Source organism: Vanessa atalanta, chromosome 4 (genome assembly GCF_905147765.1).
Source record: "Vanessa atalanta chromosome 4, ilVanAtal1.2, whole genome shotgun sequence".
NCBI lineage: Eukaryota > Metazoa > Arthropoda > Insecta > Lepidoptera > Nymphalidae > Vanessa > Vanessa atalanta.
The window spans coordinates 7383685-7405253 of record NC_061874.1 but is presented as its reverse complement, the minus strand read 5'-3'; the positions used below and the strand labels follow the sequence as shown (position 1 = coordinate 7405253).

General features: G+C 30.3%; 1 protein-coding gene across 1 annotated transcript in view; it reads right to left on the bottom strand.

Annotated features, from left to right (window-relative positions):
* Positions 1–651: 651 nt before the first annotated feature.
* Positions 652–21569, bottom strand: part of LOC125077665 (paired mesoderm homeobox protein 2B-like) — a 30778-nt gene continuing 9860 nt past the window's right edge. The window contains exons 3-4 of the mRNA XM_047689658.1: positions 5480–5687; positions 652–1726 (exon numbers count right to left, since the gene is read on the bottom strand). Coding sequence (XP_047545614.1) covers positions 1527–1726; positions 5480–5687 — 408 coding nt within the window. The 3' untranslated portion in view covers positions 652–1526. The remainder of the gene's footprint in view (positions 1727–5479; positions 5688–21569) is intronic.

Below are 21569 nucleotides of genomic sequence, written 5' to 3'. Positions count from 1 at the left end.
CAAAGTATACATTTACATCATACATGTGAAATGCAACTTATTTTTAAACGTGTTTTTATCGTAAGCGACGATTTGCTTTTTAACATAGCAAATAAATAAATATTTTGTTACGATACATTGATTTTTCTGCTCAGAGACACTTTTTAAATAATTTATGTTAATAAATAAGCATCCGTCCATAAAGTTTACCAATTCTGCTTACGTAAAATATACCCATTTAGTCAAACTAAATCTTTCTTTGATACGGCTTCAATATACCTCTCACTTTGTATACAATAATTAAGTCTTTAAAAAAAAATCAGGTTTACCATTATTATAAAATAAGCACGAAACAATACAAGAATTTGTGACAACTTTATTTAAAAAATGAAATCTAATCGGTGTTGTGAATAATAATAAACAATCCATACCATTATTTAAGATAAACCTAAGAAAACATTTAGAGTGGATTCTGATGAACGGTGTTGCTTTTATTAGGGAGTTAAAACTTTCACACAACTATGTTTGATCTTAGAACTTACCATAGTCATTTTATTCTATTAACATATATGTATGTTCATAAAGTAAGCTTGTTACGTATGAGACATACACTATGACTTATAATTTTTAAATTATTTTTCATTCAATATATGTATATAATAAAAAATCGTCAATTTATTAATTTCTTTATTAAAACACCCTCCACTTAGTCATCAGTACTGTTACATACACTCAGGGTACAACACTACAATGCATAATACATATGTACAACAATTTTACATACACATTTACAACATTGTTCACGTCCAGTTTAAATCTCGATTCAAACAATATTATAAAGTACACTTACAAACTATAAATAAATCTCTGATAAATTAAATAATTTATAATAACATAATCTCAATTAAATCAAATTGGCTATGACTTTAATTCGACTAGATTATCGTTAAGCCTATTCTAATTCTTATCACAACGCAGTCGTCTGCTATTATCAGGAATGTCTTAATCACTTACTTATTTAATAAAGAAGTTACAGTTTGTTCTTACTTATTATAGAGAAATAAGTTAGCGTATACAATTCTTTATTCGTATTTACATAAACAATATTTGCTAGACACACAATGTTACATTTGATTCAATCGAAAACTCGCAAATAAAATATCACGAAAAAATAAACATTACAGAGAAGTTTAATTCAGAGGTTTTTAATACCTTTACTACATGCATATAAGAACACGTCCCTTACGTTCAATATTTATAAATCATCTAACCCTTCGTAAAGTTTAATATTGCGTTTCACCTACATTTAATGGACACGACTGTTTGGCACTTGGAATATTATTTCACTTTTAAGAAGTCATTAAACACTACACAATAAAATCCACCCAAAATGTCACACATTCGTAGTTCTAAGTGAAAATTTTCGATACACTGCTTTATACAAATCCGAGCAACAGCCTCCATTATCCTCGACCACGACGTCTGCCTCATTCAAACTGCTGCACATTGTATGTTTGGGCAGGTAGGTTGTTAAACAGTTGTGACCATTAGAAAAGATGGTTGTTTGTTTTGGCCAGTGTGCCGAGGTGGTCAGAGAGTAAGTAGTTGGGTGGCGCCACCCCGAGCAATGGGAAACCCGAAGGCTGGCGCAGAAGTCCGCATCCGCCTGCCCACTTGCCGCCCCCGACTCCGCTCACTGGGGGTTCAGAACCACCAACACCGTTTAACTCCTCACATAATTTGTTAGCTGTAAAAATAATATATTTTAGCAAATATTTAATTGTATCAATATAAGTCTACATTGTCATATAAAGTATTAAATCATAGGACGATTTTTTATAAATTATGTTGCGTGTAATCTGTTTATGTATATAATATGACAGAAAAAAATCAATTTTAATACATTTTACATAATAGCATATAAATACTGCGTAACAAGGCATTATTTTAAGCATTTTCTCTTGTCTATTGATTTCATTTCTATATTATTATTAAAAATAAGTACTTTGTATGAATCTATTTACGGTGACAATAAAAGAAAATATTGAAATATGATAATTTTCAAAATAATATAAATAGCTATTAAAATATGTGTAATCAGCATGTAGAAATCATTTAATAACGTTAATGACTTTAAAATATCGGTTAAAAAGATGGCTTCTAAATGACCTAAAGTTGAAACTTATGTAAATGATACGTTATTGAAAACTTATTATTCATACTTTAACAAAAGACATTAGCATAATTTTGAACGTTTATTACACCCATAGATGCAGTAGAATGCGACACTTATGATTAAAATAGCGAGTCGATGTAGACGGTTCTTAATTGCAATTAAAGCAATGAAAACTTTTGCATACAAATCTACCCGAATGTGAAATCAGACTGCAGGTACGCTAGCGGATATGAAATAATCGTGGTAACGCAATTAAGCGCTAATCACCTAATCCTTGCCGCCGCTCTGTTGTTTATTCAAGCCTGAGTGACAATCGCGCGCACAATTAGCGCAAATGAGCCGAAGTGAAAATCTGGCGCGGATGGCGTGGCGTGGTGGCGGCATAATGTGATTAATCCAGCCACAAGCTATTATACGCCCTCTGGCCCACCGCGCTTCGCACTACGCGTTCTCGACACACCTGTACACTACTCATCGGCACAGACATTTCTTATTTTTTACCTCAACAGCCCATGATCGCGTCGACGTCGATAACTATTGTAAATGAGATATAAACCGTCGGGAAATTAGAGGAAAATTATGTTTGCGTTTGTAAATGTTTCACAATGTCGTTTCGTATTTTAGAATAATTTCTAACATTGTTACTTTAAAATACAATGCTATCTTAATTTGAAATAAAACTGAGGTTTTAAAGTAATTTAAAATACTAAAACAGTTTCGAAAAAAGCGAGGTCCTTATTTATTATTTAGGTCTTACTGGCAAGAGAAGTTTTTTGGTATTTTGTCATTTAATTCATTTGATGTTTTTTGGTATTATCAAACAACGATAACGTTAATTTACACATTCTGATATTCGGTTTCATTATTACAGCCAAAAGGAAAATATCTTTACTAAGTATTAATTAATAATAATTTATAAAATTAATTTGATGAAAATAGTATAAAATTAATTTGATTTAAAAAAAAACTATAAAATTTAAATAGTTAAGATCTTCGAACTTGACCCGATTCTTTTGTTGCTAATAATAAACTTTTAAACTTATTGGATGGTTACATTTCATTGCATCTTCTAATTTTAAAATCTATTTTGAGGACACATTTCTGTTGTCGAAATCAGCCTTGTTATGTTCTCCCACGCAATCCGCTGAAATAGTGCGATTGGACCGCGATCTGGCGGAATGCGTGACTCATAAGTCTTTAATATAAACGATCAATGTATGAATCTTTAAGAAATCTAAGATAACGTTTAAAAATACACAACTCTTATTATAAAACGAATTAATGAAAATTAACTTAAGATTTACTTTCCTGTTAATCACAGAGTTTCATTGAAAGTGTTGTGTTTTTAAATTTCTTTAACAAAATTTTCAAGAAGATGGATTCGGCTTAAAGTATTACTCATTTTCTTGAGCCTAATAAAACTGACAAATAAATAAATAATAATAATTGTAATAAAAAAATTATTTCAATAGTTCAAAAACAACCCATTTAAACCCTATGCAATATTTCTCTCATTTTCGTAAGAGCTTGTACGAAAAATTACTGAATAAATTTATTATTGATTAAAATTTTTTTCATTGTGCTAATTAGAACATTTTCTATCACTCAAAATTATATAAAATTATAAAAAGCGTTATTTCACAGGTAGGCGGCGCAATTTAAAATCGACCACTTTACCGCAAGTGCTAACATCATCGTGTAAAAATAAAGATTTTATTTCTATCATTTTAGTCAAACCGTGTGCGAACAGATTAATGGTACCCTCGAGTTACAGTTATAAAATCTAATATTAATAATAATTTCACCATTTTATAATATAATACTTTATAAAATACAAGAACATGCCGTTGATGTTAGTCGCCTTACTAGTTTATACGTAAAACGGGTAAAACTGAGAAACAATATTAAAATCTATTCTATTATTAATAATATTCTATACTAAAGCTCTCTGGAATTCTCTGTATCTTCTCTTACGTATAGCTAAAAAATGATCTCCAAACTTTTTAGTACAATATATTATAATAGTAACTTCTAAATGAACAGCAACTTTGAAAATAAACGCCAGCATAGTATGTGTTAATAGAAATGTACGTGTTATTTGTTGTCGCCTAAGAAATGTTCTACTAATATCATCAAACACAAAATATGACACGGTATCAAGGTATCGTTTTGTTTTTATTTGTTATGCATATATCTCATCAGCCGATGTTATTAAAAGTCATTTTCAACGGCATGTTATCAAAAGTCATTAGGGGTTGGTAGATATTGGGCATAGCCTTTGTCCATCAAATTCAGCTCAGCGGTGTGGCCGTAAAAGAACAGCAGAGTTATCTTCGCATTTAATGATGAATATGAAAAATGTAAGATATTGTTGTTATTCATTAGTTAGATGAGTATTCATTACAAAATTTAATTTATATTTATGTTGGCAGCACTGCGCCACTTAAACATGTATTTTGTCAGTATGTACTCGACTTTTGTACATAAAAAACATGATTTATGTGTTTCGTTTGTTAGATATTCATAGAAAACATTAGTCATATGTCTTGTAAATGGAGAGTAAATTATTCTTTAACTATAACTATTTGATCGATACCTTGCGTATACGACTTTAAAACATAGGTCAATTACTATTTTATAATTTAATTTTACGTCTTAATAAAATATTATGTTATTGATATTAATGAAAACAACGATAGATTTACAAAATATCTTAATTTTTCATATCCGATTTTCCAAGTAATTGTCAAATTTACTAAAGAAACATTTTGGATATCAAGAGAGGTTTTTAGATTATGCTACACGAATGATGTCATTCACTACCCAACACACACACAAAATATTTAATTTGCATTTTTATTTCAAAATGCAAATTATATATTATTTGAAAGTTTAACAACAAGATTAATTAGGTGCAATAACGTACTTTAATAAGAGCTTCCTATACCAACGATATTATACATTTAAAAATCAATACTATATATTTATACTTTTTAAAATTATTGGTGTATTTTCTAATGTCATTAAACATTTCAATGCATTTATTTTAATCGTCATAAACGTAGTTATCGCAATTATTTAGGCGTATGCTGTTACTGACTTTCCTGTAGACATCGTTTGGTAAACGATTCAAGGATAATTTTATATGCATAATTACGCGTGCCTTTAATATGCATTTTTTTATGTTATCAGCATTGTAAATCATTGGTAGCGCTCTAAAAAACATTTCACAACTTCTATAAAAAAATATTTTTTAATGTGAACATGGAATAGCCTATTAATTAAATTCGTCAAATTAATAAACTGTTATTAATATTTGTGTACCTGCTGAAGTGATCGGTTTTAAATCAGGCGGCGATAGGTGTGGCAGCGTGTGGTGCGGAGGCTGTGCTGGCGGTGGCGGATGCGGTGAGGTCGCGGGAGAGCCTGGCTTGTCACGTTTACCTTCTGCCTTCACGGGCGCTTCACCCGCTTTCTGCTGGGCTAATCGTTCTTGTTTTCGGAACTTGGCGCGCCTATTTTGAAACCATACCTGGAAAATATATTTATTCTTATTTCAATATCATGTTGTAAATAAAATCCAATAATAATATTTTTATAGCTATTAATAAATATTTCTAAATATATTGATATGGCTTCCATAGGATCACGTGTAAGATATTTTTAAAAAGTTGGTCATAGTACTAGCTGTCTGAGTAAATAGTACTGTTTAACTTTCATATTCGTAGAAAGGGCATTAATGAGGTTAGGTCATTAGTGTCACTTTTATCACCTTCAGCCTTAAAAGCAGGTCAAAATAAGTAATTATCTATAAAATAACATATATTTTTACGTTTTAACGTTATTACTTTTATTACTATTATTATTTTATTCCATTCACTTTATAAAGATAAAATAGCTCCAAGCAATAGCTTTTTCGATGACTTGATTGCAAAAAATCGTCTTTTCTCTAAAGTAAAATAGCCTGTAAATGTACCTACTACTTCTGGGCTGAAGCCTCCTCTCCTTAATAATGATTATATGAGAAGAAGATACGGAGTTTATTATTTTTCCTTTAATACGATAAATAAAATAGAATTTATACCATTCGGAATGAATTATCTAAATGGAAATGACACCTACTTATAAATACGTTGTATACTTAGAAGAAAGAAACGGACAAATAACACAATCAGTTATTTTATGCTCATATAAATTACCAAAGTTATTTTATTTTAATTGACTCTTGAAGAGATGAAAATTTTGTATCCTAAAATAAGCTTATCAAATGGAAAAAAAAAAACAAATAAAAACCGTTTATGACTTGTTCGCTTACTTCTGACTAAACTGTTCTATGTGGGTATTTCGAAATTAACATTTAATGATTAATAGGAATGAAACAATTAAGTTGAATTATTTTGGCTTATTTTGACCGAATCCGACACTGATTCATAAATCCGACAATGATTCATAAATCTTAAAAAATAACAGTACTATATATACGATACATGTCATATTTTACCAATAGCTTAGGATAGCTATTTTTACGTCAAAAAATGAATAATAATTCCTTTAATTATATTTGTTTTTAACTCACAATCGCGTTACAAAATTGCCGTTTGTTCGTTGCGATTTTTTAAGAGTAGTTGTACATATATATCAAGAAATTGTAGTGAATGCATATAAAAGAGTCGTAGGTACTTTCACGAATAGCACCGTAGGTCCAAGCAGATAGACATAATATCATTATTTGAGTAGCTAGAAAGGAAATATGAAATGCTCGAAGTGTTGATTATGAAACTGAAAACTTAATTATTGTTAAATTTTTTTCTTAAAATTATTGTCTTGAAATAAACATGTACAAAATCAATTACGATCAATTTTATTAAAACAACATCGAATCTGAAACCAAACAATGATGTAAAACATTGTAAGTCGAATCGATAAGATGTTCACAGATAATAAAGCTGGCCGGAAACGCGGGTCGGAATGAATAAACAAAGTTAGCGTCCGACCCGACTAATGGGAACGCATCCCATGCATCGAGCGCCAAATTTTAATGCAAACCGTTTTATATTCGTTCGAATGCGCGCAAATCCGAATTGATCGTAATTCGATTTGGTGCGAGAGATAATTGCAACTGCCACTGGCGCTGATTGGGCGATGTAACAGTAAAAAAAACGTGCCACGCGAGTCGTCCGACAATCATACGCACGCTTTGTTTGCTCATCGCAGTCCTCGTTGATGATGTTTGCTCGCTTTTATGTTTTTGGTATTCCGACGAACTGTACGTTGCCAAGCTTATTAGCGAGACCTTACTCTACGCATGTCATACAACCTCTAATTTTTTAATATTTATGTATTTTAATAATCTATTTCTTAGTAATCTTGATATGAAATGAAAAAATAACTTTTACTCATTTATTGAAAATAGACGAAAATTACCTTCACCTATAGATGTTGACATTGTAACAAAACATATAAATCGTCCTTTATATTTAAAATGTCACTCTTGCCTATAATTACATTGGTTCTCTTCCATTTAACGTAGAACATATACATGAAAACTATGTTGAATAACAGATGAGGGGGGATTTGCTTAAAGCCTTTGCCATCAATAATAATTAGACCGTATTGTGCTGAATATTTAACCCACAGAAACAATAATGTCTTTGAAATAATATGAATATAATTATGTAGCAGATATGTATCTATAATAAAGTTTTCTCTTATATTAGTTACATTTAATATTAGTAACAATTCTGTACTTCACATTCCAGTAATAAAATGTAAACTGTTAAAGGTAAAATTAAACATAAAGCTCTGTTAGTCACTGTATTTGTATATTAGGCTTATTACATACATTATAATATATACCATAATATTTCCTATGTAGCAAAACATTCTTGAAATAATTGTTGTTCAGTCGAAATTAAATGTAGAACATGGTTTTAAATTAATAGGTATTCTTGAATGGAAAAAAGGTTTTTCTGTGTTTATAACTCAATGAAGTCATATAAATGCAAAATAATATAAATTAATCTGTTCATACATATATCACATCATTTGAATTATGAATAGTATTATGATTTATATGAAAACATTATTTATTAGTTTTATATACGTCTATATTTTTCCAAACGGTTGATAAAATTATATTTGTAATTTTCATCAGAAATATACTGTGTAAAAACTTTATCTTCATAGAGAATAACTAACAATACAATACAGTTTTATTTTAATAATTTAACGTTAATACATTCAACGCCTACGTACATATGCGTAAATTTGCCTTGGCACTGATAATGGACGACGTTAATGAACTTTAGTTCTCGAAACAATTCGAATGTTTTATTAGTTTCAGCAATTCGTCACTATGTTCAAACTTGGCCGTGTCGTGATATTTTTCATCGTATATTTCTGTGATGATCATAATGCTGTACACACGTGGATGATATTCTCCCAGACACCTACACTAACGTCACAAATAATTACACGAATCTAAATATGGCCAAAGTATAACACGTCCAATTAATGTTGTTATTAGTATTACAAAATGCTTATATTAATATCAAAATTAAATTCTCGGAAAATTCATAACATTCATTCGTTTATAATCATTTTTTTATTAATAAATACGAAAAATTATTTTTATTAATAAATACGTCTTAATTATAAATCATTGAATTTATTCTCACAGAAATAGTTTTCGATCCCAAGCGTTACACAAATTAGTTAGAACTTACATAATTCTTATTTGATTGTAATATATCAAATGTTTTGACATAAAGAAACATCCGTACTGTCAGAAATAGGTATTCAATGATGTCAGGTCTTTATTTATTGCTACTTTACTAAGTGTAATTTTAAAGCACTGCTAATACTTTAGCAGTGCTTTAAAATTACACTGTTATGATTAAATTAATATTCAAAATATATTTAATATCTTTTATTGAACGTTACAAAGGTAATTCCAAAATTATTACACTAATAAATTAGACATTAAGTGTACTAAAATACAATCATAGAATAACAATTTCCTTCAATTAATGAGAAACTATTAATAAATATAAAGGTCATATTAATATATAAAATAATAAAGAAGTCGATGATATAAAAATTGAGGAGTTCATATTTATTTACTTCCATGCAAAAATGTATATGTATTTATTTAATTGTTCAAGATTGTTTCATTTACGAGCATATGCAAGAGTGATAACTGTGATTTTTCTCTGTTCTTTTTTATCCACATTTTGAACCAATGGTTGATAACTTTACATTATAATTCATTTGTAGAAGACTATTCAAAATTATATATTTATAGCATCCTACTTGAATAAAGTATAACAATTTGATTGATGTTAATTTATAAGCTTATATAAGCCAATTTGACTACAATTATTAAATTTTGTGGAAAGTTATTGCTTCATAAATTTAAACTCCACTTATATTTAAATGACCAAGACATATAGGAAGCATGACATTGGAATTGAAGATTTAGTACTTGCGCAAAGGCCATGACTTGTCGTATGTCAAATCAGCGCACAACTGCATCAGAACTGGAAATAGGGTCGACGAAACAATAAGTATCGTAGCGACCTGAAATTGATTATATTTAAATCTGTAACGCGCTGGAAGATTTGAGTAACGTGTTGAGTAATATGTACTCATTTAACGCCTATCGTTAACTTAGAATATACAATTTTTTACAAAAGGATTCTTTTAATGTTTTAGACATATTTGATGAATAGTATTTTAAACGATGTGCAAATAGTTTGCTGACTAAAACATTTTATCGTATAAAGTGTTAAAAAGATGATAATTATTAAATAAACATGACACCCCTGCCTTGAACATACGGTCTATTCGTTATATCATAACGAAGCTGACATGTCCACCTTTGCACCTTCCTCATGACTGCCATGACAGATCGGTACTTGTGTCCACTTCACTGCAATTCCGCTTATAGATGAATGCATTAGCGACCTTTGGCGAAGATATGTCATTAAAATAAATCATAATGATCCAAACATTCATTAGTCGACAAAAATGTATGCTCGTTTTCGTTGTTAAAATTTTACACACGCTTTTTAGAAGTGAATACCACTTTTTATGTCAGTTCTCCAGCGATGGTAATCCAGATCACTAGTTTACTCATAATTTATGTGAATGGTGAGTGTGTCACTCGTGTGTGACAGTAGAATAACTGCTCAGTGGGTGGTACCCAAACCAGGAACGGCTACTTATGCAGTTCCCAGATTCGGGTACCATTTGTATCTACGGTGCACAAACGTACCTGATTTTTGAATCCTTTCATTTATTTCTCTTTCTCACTTTTTTTCTACGTGCTCATATCAACAAAATGTAATTTTAATAATTAAAATTTAAATAATAATAATTAAATAAAATTTACCCCATTCACACAAGATGAAACAAAGTGTTTAAGGTTTTAGAAGATATAACTTCTTAAATTTTATCGCTTCTCTTCTGTTATTTGGATAAATAAATATAAATATAATATTAAAATTTATTATTTCGATTATATTCTATTTAGAACATTTTTTTTTTAAAAATATGACTAATTATGAGGAATATACTTATGACAAATAAATAAAGCTGAATCTGTAAAATTTTCTATTCACTTGATGGTTAGGTCTTCTGCAAGCCTGTCGGCTACCTTACCTTACCACCAACATACTTACCTGCCTACCTACCTACCATCACTACCTACCTACCTACCACTACCACCGAAGGGAGATTTACTTGTGAGTAGATACCGTCGTATATTCTACCGCCAAAAATAAACACACTACGTATTTTTGTATTCTGGTTTGATGGATGCGCAAGCCATTGTAATAACAGGCACAAGAGAAATGAAATCTTAGTTCTCGCGGTTTACGGCGCATTAGCGATGTAAGTCATAGTTAATATTTTTTACAGCGTTACTGTCCATGGGCGGCGGTGACCACGCATCATTAGTTGTCCCATTTGCCGGTTCACATATAACATTGTACAAAAATCTTTGATACTAATAAAATATAACTATTTTATATGAGTCATTCCTGCATATCAACCAACATAACAAATAAATTGTTTCTTTACCAGTCTACTTAATTTATACAACAAATTCATAAAACTGCGTTTAAAATATAGCGCTTGATCGTAAACAGAGAGTCTGAATTAATTTGTCTATTATAATAAAATTAATATTTAATACTTCATACCATTTACGAAAATAGTCGTGGCAATTAGAGAGTATATATTTTGCGATTTTTATCAAATGATACCTCTTACTTCTTAGACTAGGTACCTTAAATATTTTTGTTCTTGATCATATTCTCTGTCTCTTTAAATAAAATTAAAACTTGATTTTCATATACGATTCCTATTCGTATTAAATGATCATAATAAGAGTAGAGGACATTTTCAGATTCTTTATAACAAAGTAACTGTAGCCGTAAAAATATTTAAAACCGATATTATATACAACACCACAGCATTCGTATATTATTTTTTAATGAAGTATATCAAAATATTATACAGATGATTCCTTAAAAGTAATTCTGTTAGAATCTAAGAGAAAATCAGTGCTTTCGAGTGGAAAGGTCCCACGTACGTGCACGGTTTAACCAAGCGGTAAGGCTCGCTAGCTGGCGACTAACGAACAGCGACTCGCTTGATTGGCGCTGGCGGAGCACCGATCGCCCCGAGCTCCACGCCTTCCGCATTATTTCCGAATTGGAAAAAATCAAAGCCCCACATCGTATACGGCAACCGCAAACAAACAAATAATACGGAACCACCGCCAATACAAATGAGTACCGATACGACGCCGTGCGGAATGTGAAGTCGGAGTGAAGTCGAGCGTGGGGTCGACGCAAATAAACGTCCGCCGATGTGTTTGAAGGAATTTGTTGCGATGTTTATCGAATGCGATGCGTGCTTATAATATCAATATCACGTCAAATTTTTCCACTCGTTCCAAAAAATAACAAAATAAAGCGAATCAAGGCTATTTATTTTAACGTAATAACGTTGTTATTATCTTCCAGATTAACGTTTCGTGGTAATGGCTAAATGAACGTCGACTATGAGCAAATATTCAAACAAATGTCAATAATAAATAACATTCAGGCAGCGGGCAATTAAGCGCGGGGTCGGAACAATCGGACGGCATCGAAATGCACTTTGCAAATGAACCGAACTGCAGGGAGGGCGGGGCGACGGACGACAAATGTAATTAAACGGGAGATGCACTCTGCAGATGCCATCTCTGACCTACACGCTCCAGATGCCGAGCCAGATAAGGATGCTATCTAATTGGGCACAATGATTTTTCCCTTTGATAACGCATTGGATTATTGATTGCAATAATATTATGTATTATTATTTTTGATTCATGACGATTCACAAACAAAATTTATATTAATAGTAATTGTAAAATGCAATGTTTTTATGAAATAGTAATTCATAAATCACACAAACCAAAAAAATAAATTGTTAGTTGGATTTTTTATATTATATTTAATGGATGAAAATACTGCGACAAAATCATTTTCCTCTTATTGTATCCGTCAGTTAGCGAAAGCATTAATTATTATAGATACATAACTAATAATAAATTTAAACAGGGCGTGATTCATTTAACTTGGTCAAAATATTACTCAAATTCTAACATACACCTTAAACAAATCCGCAAGGGTAGTTTAACACTGTTCCCTTTACAAACAGACAAGCAACAATGGTTGAGTATTAAAATAAACAGTAACGTCGCCATGTGGCGCACCCTGGCGAGCAAACAGCAAACAACGGCTAATATATTCAGCGGCACCGAATGCTGCATTCAACTTATCCTTGACTGTACCCTTCTCTGAATTATAACGAAACTGGACGAGCTTTTATAAAATTATTTAATTTATTTTTATATAACCGAGTTTATTGTTTGATTTTACCTTTCGAGTTTTTTTTTCTTTTGTCAATAAATATGCTTGGCAAAGTGTACGTATGGCTTATTTTAAAATATATATACAATATTCACAATCAAAACAATATTTATTTTATTAATAGAATTTTGTGGCAGCTGAAATCTAAGAATCAAATTAAAAATAAAGGGAATTTTCCTCGTATCACGTATAAAGAATTATATTTCAATAATTTTTACCTTTCGCATTGATTCACCTTGAAACCACAGCGAATGTTTGCACGAACACTACATGCAAAGGTCGTCTTCCGACACGTCAGAGGGCGCGCTAGCGGGGCGTATGAAAAACGTGAGGCCGCGCGGAATGATCTAATTGTATTCATTAGCCGGGACGACGCGCAAATATTGACTATGCCGGCACTCGCCTCGGGCGCACAACCTCCCTTTGATCCCATATCTGCACGAAAAACCCAAATCTTATAACGTCATTTTTTGTAATTTTTCATGGAATTATAACCTAAAAATGCCTCTACATCCAACTGATATTACAAGTTACTTTGTAATTATATTTATATTTATTTGATTTATTATAAATAAAAGAATGAATGTTTTAAGAATTACAATTTGAATTATAATAAGAACAATGCTGAATAAGAGTTATAAGTACGTTATGAATAAATTAGATATCCTATTTAAAAATAAATAATTATGTAAGAATTTACTTATAACTTTTTATAAAACTTTCAATAATCGTACAATATAATTGATTTGTATTAAAACTCAATACCGAAAACATACTGATTAGTGCATGTATAATTAATAGCAAAGTTATTATTTAAGATATTAGAGGTTTTAATAATAATTCATCGTTGTCTGTAATTTATCTTCTCTAAAACATAAAATCATTTAGTTAAAATCAAATAAATTATAATAAAAATAAATAAATTTCATTGGATCCACTTCGTTCATCTAAAATACTGTTTGGCAAGCTTTAAAAATAAAAAATGACTTAACTAAAAATAATTAATAAATCAATACAACTTAAATGTTATTATAATTTAATAAAGTTATTTACTTCATAATATCTAGTACAAAGTTAATCAATCGCCGAAGCGGCCGAGCGATCAAACACCAAACACACCCCCCTGTTTATACTTAGCGGATGAAAAGGCAACACCGTACGCCCCGGAATAATATTAGCTACCCTCAATAATACGATCAATGTTAATAAGCTTCTGCATATTCCGAAAAGCGAACCTATTGCGTACGAAATAAGAACAAATTCGAATTGCTGATAAATGGAACGATGAGACATTTTAGAAAAGCTAAGTTTTTTTTACTAACTGGTAACATGTGTTAACATTTGCTGATAATCCTGGATTAACACATCATAATAAAGAGATGAATACGTAGTTTATTTAGGCCGTCTGTTCGTCTGTCGACGCTATTCGATGGCGTTTAGTGAGCGACAGGTGCGTTGACGCAACTCATATTATTTCATGAAGTTAGCACAAGGACTACAAGGGTTCCCTGTAGTCCTTGTCCTCGTAGATTCTATATACTTAGCTCGTAAACTTATTTCGATTTAATACGTTTCTTAAATGTTCCACTATACTGAAGAAAACATTTATTGTAATAAACTTTCCATTACTATTTCTACTTATTCTTAATAAAATCCTATATAAATCTATTAACACTACTTTAATGTCCGTCGGTCAATACAAAGGCCAAAAATACAGATATTAAAAATATCACGTGATATTTATAGGAATCCGTATCTTTTTATTGCTAGTTCTTTACGGTGGAATATACATCCGGTGTGGTAAATTTTCGTTGTAATAATCTTGAACATTGAGTAATGCTAGCTTGAGTAGAGTTTATTTACTTTTTTATTTCGTATACGAGACCTGATACGAAATGGTCACCACCTCCTGAAGATGTTGGCATTGTATGAAATATTTACCATTATTACATTCAATGCACATGCTAACTGAGATATTATGTCCCTTGTAATGTAAAACTTTCAAACTCACCTACTCATAAAATCGGATCACTACAATACAAGTTACAATATAACAATGACCCAAACCCAAACGTTAACCCATTACAAATTCATGAAAGTTAAATTAAATCGAAGTATTTTAATAACCCTGTATTATAAAACGAGAAGTTCTTTAGCATCACACTAAACTTTTATAAAATAATAAAAAAAAAGAAAACAAATTAAAAATATTAAAAAAAATATTAGCAAATGTTTCCTCGGTTCATAACACTGTAAAACAATTATTAACACCGTTTATCATGCTGTTTATTCTTGTACGCCAATGAATTTTTAATGATCCGAGTTGTCTAAATCACAAAAAGTCTGTCACAAGCCGTCCAGCGACAGATGCGCCCCCATTGATAGTAAACACTTCATTGCCTCCTACTTGCTGACTTGTTACTTTTTTATAACTAAACCATTTATATGAGTCAAAACTGGTTCTAATGATTATTATTAAAGTTTTTTATGATGTCCAAATACACTTCTTTCAGATAGAATTCAGATATAAAAAATCAGACTTTCAAGCAGAATAAAAAATCATCGATTTCAAAAGTCTGAGTGCCAACTCTACATTTTATCACAGTTATAATTTTTATTTATTATATAATAGTAAAATAAAAATACATTTAGCTCAAGTAGATGTCAAAACGGTTCTTAATAAAAAAATGTTTAAGTTATAGTTGCAAAATTAGTAACATTAAGACTTAGGGAAAGTAGTAAATAAAATAATAATACTATAAACATAATTTCATATAAATATACCTTAATATTGATATATGAAAAAGTGCTTTAGTATTAATTTTATCAACTTGAAATTAGAAATTATTTTTTTGCTAAATTTTCATTATTGCTGAAAAAAAAAGAATTATTTATGAACTTAAAATTCACTAATGTAACATCTGCTGATCTCTATTGGTTATTTGTCATATCACGTGCCGATATCGGTGATTAGAACGCATTGTCTCGGGCTCGTAGTTCAGCCGAGTCACGGTGATCATTCAAAATCGATATGAATCAATGCCATTTTAACTACCCTGCGTAGGGAAGTGCCGGTTATACTGATTGATTATTTCAATTACAATCGGCAAAAGATTCGTTCATGATATGTGTCAATAAGATAATCAATAAAAAATATATTATTATTATTAACTATTCCACCCTTGTCGGCAACTGATGATCATGATTACGGAAATCATAGTGTTCCCGAAACGTAGAGTTCCTCTATAATAATTTAAGTATTACCGGAATAATTAATAATAACAAAATACGGTTCAAATATTATTAAAATATATATTTTTTGAAAAATTATAGTGACCAAGTCATTATTATCAATGGTAATATAATAGTTTCATAAAATTAATATAAATTTAGGTTAATATTTTTGGAGTGACTCTAGTATAAATACGAAATAGAATGCCAGATGGCTATCCCATATTTTGATGAGGTTCCCTACACAGTGTATGAACGGAGTGAGCAGTAAATGAGTCGCGAATCTCCTATGATAAATGCCACGGGGAGCAGGATAGTGACGTTAACGCGCAGACAATATCGGCACTTGTCTCTCGTACCGTGCTAAATGATTCGTGAGAGAATCGTGAACTATGGCGAAATATGGTTTGATATATTAATGCAAAAAAATCTTAACTATACCCCTCATTTGTTTTATCATTTTTGTTTTATTTTTACTTGTAACAATAATTTGCAAAATTATTTTATCATAACCGAAAATTGTCATTTTTTAGTCTATAATATTTTACCTTCGGGTAGTTAAAGACATTTAATTAAATATGTATAGTTATCTCTACATAGTATAGAACAAAGTCACTTTCCGCCATCTGAACGCTTCTTCGGATTTTAGTTCGCTTTTCATCAATAAATGGAATAGTTCAAGAGGAAGATTTCAAGTACAATGCCTGCACATTATACCAGAGAAAAATCGAACATTTCAGTTTCCCTAGCTGAAAAAAAACCAAGAAATTTTCTTTTTATGTTTGTTCTTCAATCTTAGAGATGTATTAAAGAGCCTTATTATACGGTTTGATGCCGAAAGGGGTAGTCAAATATAAATATAAAAGTAACAAAATTGACTTTAAAAATTATTATAAAATATAAACTCATTAAATACTTCAAAGTGTTAGTAAAATACGATTTTAATAAAAAGTAAGAATATTTTTATATTAAGAGTCATTTTGGATGTATATGATGTAATACTTGCAAATAAATTAAAAATACAAGTTTGTCTATCAAATAGCACAAATAATTCGACCCTCTTCTGCATTGAAGCAATGGCGATTCGTTTATAATATCCATATATTTAGCTCGTATGATAGTTTTTGACATTTCTCCTATGCTTCCCCCATTAAATCGCCCCAAACCCAATGGGGAACATGAATTTGCTCTTTTATGAAAACCTTAGATTGTTTATAAAGCTGACTTTGCAAATATATTCAGATGTAGAATGTTTTATTTTTATGCTATAGTATTCTAACGATTCAATTTAATTTTATATTACTTTTATTTTAATTCAATATACATGTAAAAGATACTTTTTACAAATGAGGCTTTTATATGAGGTTATGAAATTATATATACATTAAAAAGATTGAAATACGACTCTTGTCTTGCCGAACATAATTTTTAATGTCTGTCACCTTTGGGACATGCGTGGGAACTAGAAATATTTATTTTTAAGACCCTTATTTTGTTGTCCTGTGAACAACAATTACGATTCCCCAGACAGTTCGCAAGTAAGTATTCCCTACATACCGCGAACATTTCTCACATTCAAATTGTACTTTCATTCTACGGGGGCGCTGTGCATGCACTTGATCCCATAGCGTCTCTGGGGAAAAAACAACAAGTCGCGAGCTTAAATGAAAAATAATTGCCTGGGAGCACGAACATCAGAAGTCAACATAAAACACATACTAATAAAAAAATAAAAATATCATCACAATCAAATAAATTTCGAAAGTTAAAATTTACTTAGTAGTAGATCTTTATTCAAGCCTGTCTGAGTGGGTGGTAACCCACTTTTCATATGATCTAACGCTAAACAGCAATACTGTAATATATAATATAGGGCGAAAATTGAATGACGTGGTCAAGGAAGCGACGTCACCTTTGAGACATAATATTGTTTGATATATAACTGAAATTTAGTTAATCAGTGTCCGTCGATATTTATTTTAAATATATAATAAATAATTGTTTAATTGGCTTATATCGAAATACAAAAAATCCATAACATTTGTCTAAGGTTAAAAATATTGATGTATGACTACAAATATAATCGTCACGTGTATTGCCACGACAATCTCTACTTGCGCGACATTTTAATCACTTTAAGTGCTAACAACGATTCGTATCCTATCCCTTCCTTAACGTGAACATTGAGAAATAATGAAGATATATGCAAAAATGTCGTTAATGTATATTCCCTCAGAGCGATTTACAACTACAAATATGAATATTTATATAGGCCCGAAAATTAATTGAGCAATTTACAAAACAATGTTAACATGAATTCATTTGAATTATTCCTTTTATTTAATAACTTACAAATCTAAATAAAATTATCTGTCTGAATTTACTTTTCCGCTTAATAATAAACTAATTAAAAATTCTGAACAGAATAATGTCGAATCACGTTCGAGTTATTTTAAACTACACACATCAGTGTATCTGTGAAGTGATGTTAATCAATTAACGGGAATGATCAGATCTACTACATCCCGTGGGAGACGCAGGTCACGGTGCGCGAACTAATCGCGCGCGCGATCACTACTTCCCACGATGCCATGGCTCAGATACACTTATTGCTATTTTCTACCATATCAAATGTCACGCCCTTCGTTTCGATTAGTTGCACTAAGTATGTGTTGACGTTTTTATTTATCTGATAACTAGGCATGTTGGATATCCTAGTAGCAATGTTATATAAGAGAACTTAAATTAACTAACATTCAAGTGTCTAAATTATATCATTTTTAGAAAAAGAACAGTAAAATCACATTATAGTCGGAAAAAGATATTAATGAAATTAATATGAAAATAAATTAAAAAAAAATAATTAATTCAAGTTAAGTTCAACCGAGAGTATATGTACTTTTTTAAAATAATTTATTGTATGTTATAGATTATCTTTACGTTCATTCAAACGTTCAGACAAATTACGATATAGGGTTTCCGTATCAATTTTAGTTAAATTTATTTTATGCAATGTATATGTAACATGTATTTGTAAACTCTAGAACTTTTACGTTTTGAGACTTGTTATTTAAAAATTACTTTGACGATCCCTTCTGGCGACTAACCCGGGCCCGAAGTCGACTTTAAGTGATTACTTACTGCGTGAACCGCAATCAACGCGATTAACTGGGGCGGTAGTTTCATTAGGGTAAGTTTCAAATTGAAATCAAGAGATTTAATTCAGTGAGTATCCTAAATATAATCGAATTATGTATTACATTTAATCATTTGTAATAAAATATGAAATAAGTATTCAAATATACTATAGATGTACTATTTAACATTAATAACACAATTACTTCTATTCAAATTCCAATTATTATTTTTAATTTTGATCTTAAAACGAGAAATCTCTAAGGTATTACTTATAGTTTTTTTTTAATTTCATAATTGTACTATAAATTCTAAAGTAACTCTGTCGGTTACGTTTTTACGACTAAACTACTGAACCGAATTTGATAAAATTTGGTAAGTAGCAAACTTGAGCCACAAATAAGGACATAGGCTACATTTCTATACCTATGATAAAGCTTGCGGGCGAAGCCATGCGCGATTATATTCATATTAAATATATTTTAGACAAAATTAGTTTAAATAGGTTTTTTAATGAAGACTTGCTCTTCCGACTATATAAAGTAATTGTTGTCAGAAAAAAATATAGTTTCTAAAATATAACCTACCATAGATACTTAAATACAAACGAAATCAAACCAAATACATAATTTAAGTAAGTTCTTACAAGTTCCTATATAATCGAACATGAACAAAGATGTAGAGCCACGTGTGTGTGCATTGAAACACAAAGACTGGATGAATATCTTATTGCATACGAAGCTGTTTGAAATAATATAATCGGACACCCAAATTAAATGATTCACTGAAAGTAGTTGAATTATGTAAGATTTGTTTCGAATTTAAGATAACCATTTGTTTTTATAATTATTTGTGAATTCGTTCATTTTAAATACATCATAACATTTTAGCGTAGACATTATAATATCAATCATCAAGCGGACACTTGCTAATGTAACAAGATTATTTCTACTCTTTGCGTAGAACAAACAAATTATAAAATTAATAAATAATAACATATCAATTCCGAGCACTGCTATTCAAACAAACAATAACCATAATGATTTTATACCCTTGTCTATGTGGCAAGTGGCAAGTGCGTCTAATCACGTGGCGAGCACGCGTGCGCGACACGTGCCCATACGACGAGCCACCTGCGCGAGAGTGGATAGGGAGACAGTGATATTAATTGTTTACTACTTCAACTAGAATATTTTTAGTATGGTTTTCGATAATATTGTATTTTTAATCATTATATATTGTATTATATGCTGTTGTTTTCTTTAAATAAATAAATATATCTATAGATAAAGGCAAACAAAATTGTGCTTCATAAACTACATTTAATAACAGGGTTATAAATTTTGGCTTATAAATAAATATGAGGATTTTCTAATACTAGTTTAATCGACTTATTCATATATATACTTCTTTTATAATTATATTTACATTGCAATAATTTAACAAAAAACTTGTAGAAGCATTATTTGTATTAGCAGTCTATAATATTATTATTTACTAGCTGCTCCGCGAGGTTTTACCAGCAAAGTGTGATGTCGCTATGCTATGGCTTTTTTCAAAAGTGCTTGTAAAAGCCTATTTGAATAAAGTATATTTTGATATTCATTTACTGTTAGCTAGTACCTGATGTCGCTCAAACACACTGTTCAGCTTTATAATTATTTATTGGAAAGTAATCAACAACGTTACATTTCATTATTTCGCAATTGTATATGGTTATTAAATAATTATTAAAATAAAATATCATGTCATTTATATACAAATTTATTTTAATGTGATAAATAAAACTATTTACGCTTAATGATCATAAACAAATTCGATGATAAATATTGCAATAGATACATAAAACACTATTATTAAGAATAAAAATAAATTGTACATATTGAAGTTGTTCTTTGTTAAATAGTTTTCACATTAAGCCATAACATGCTACCCGCATTTTATAATCACATAATAATATATTACATTTCTATTCGCAGAACCTTACTCAATCGCCAGAAATTATATTCCCAAGCGGCAAACACAAGATCTAAGACCTGGATTGACATTTTGCGGACGTTCCCGAAGGTAGTCGTGTCAATCTTTATTGCATTTCAGCTCGGCACACGTCATATTTTAGTGACCAC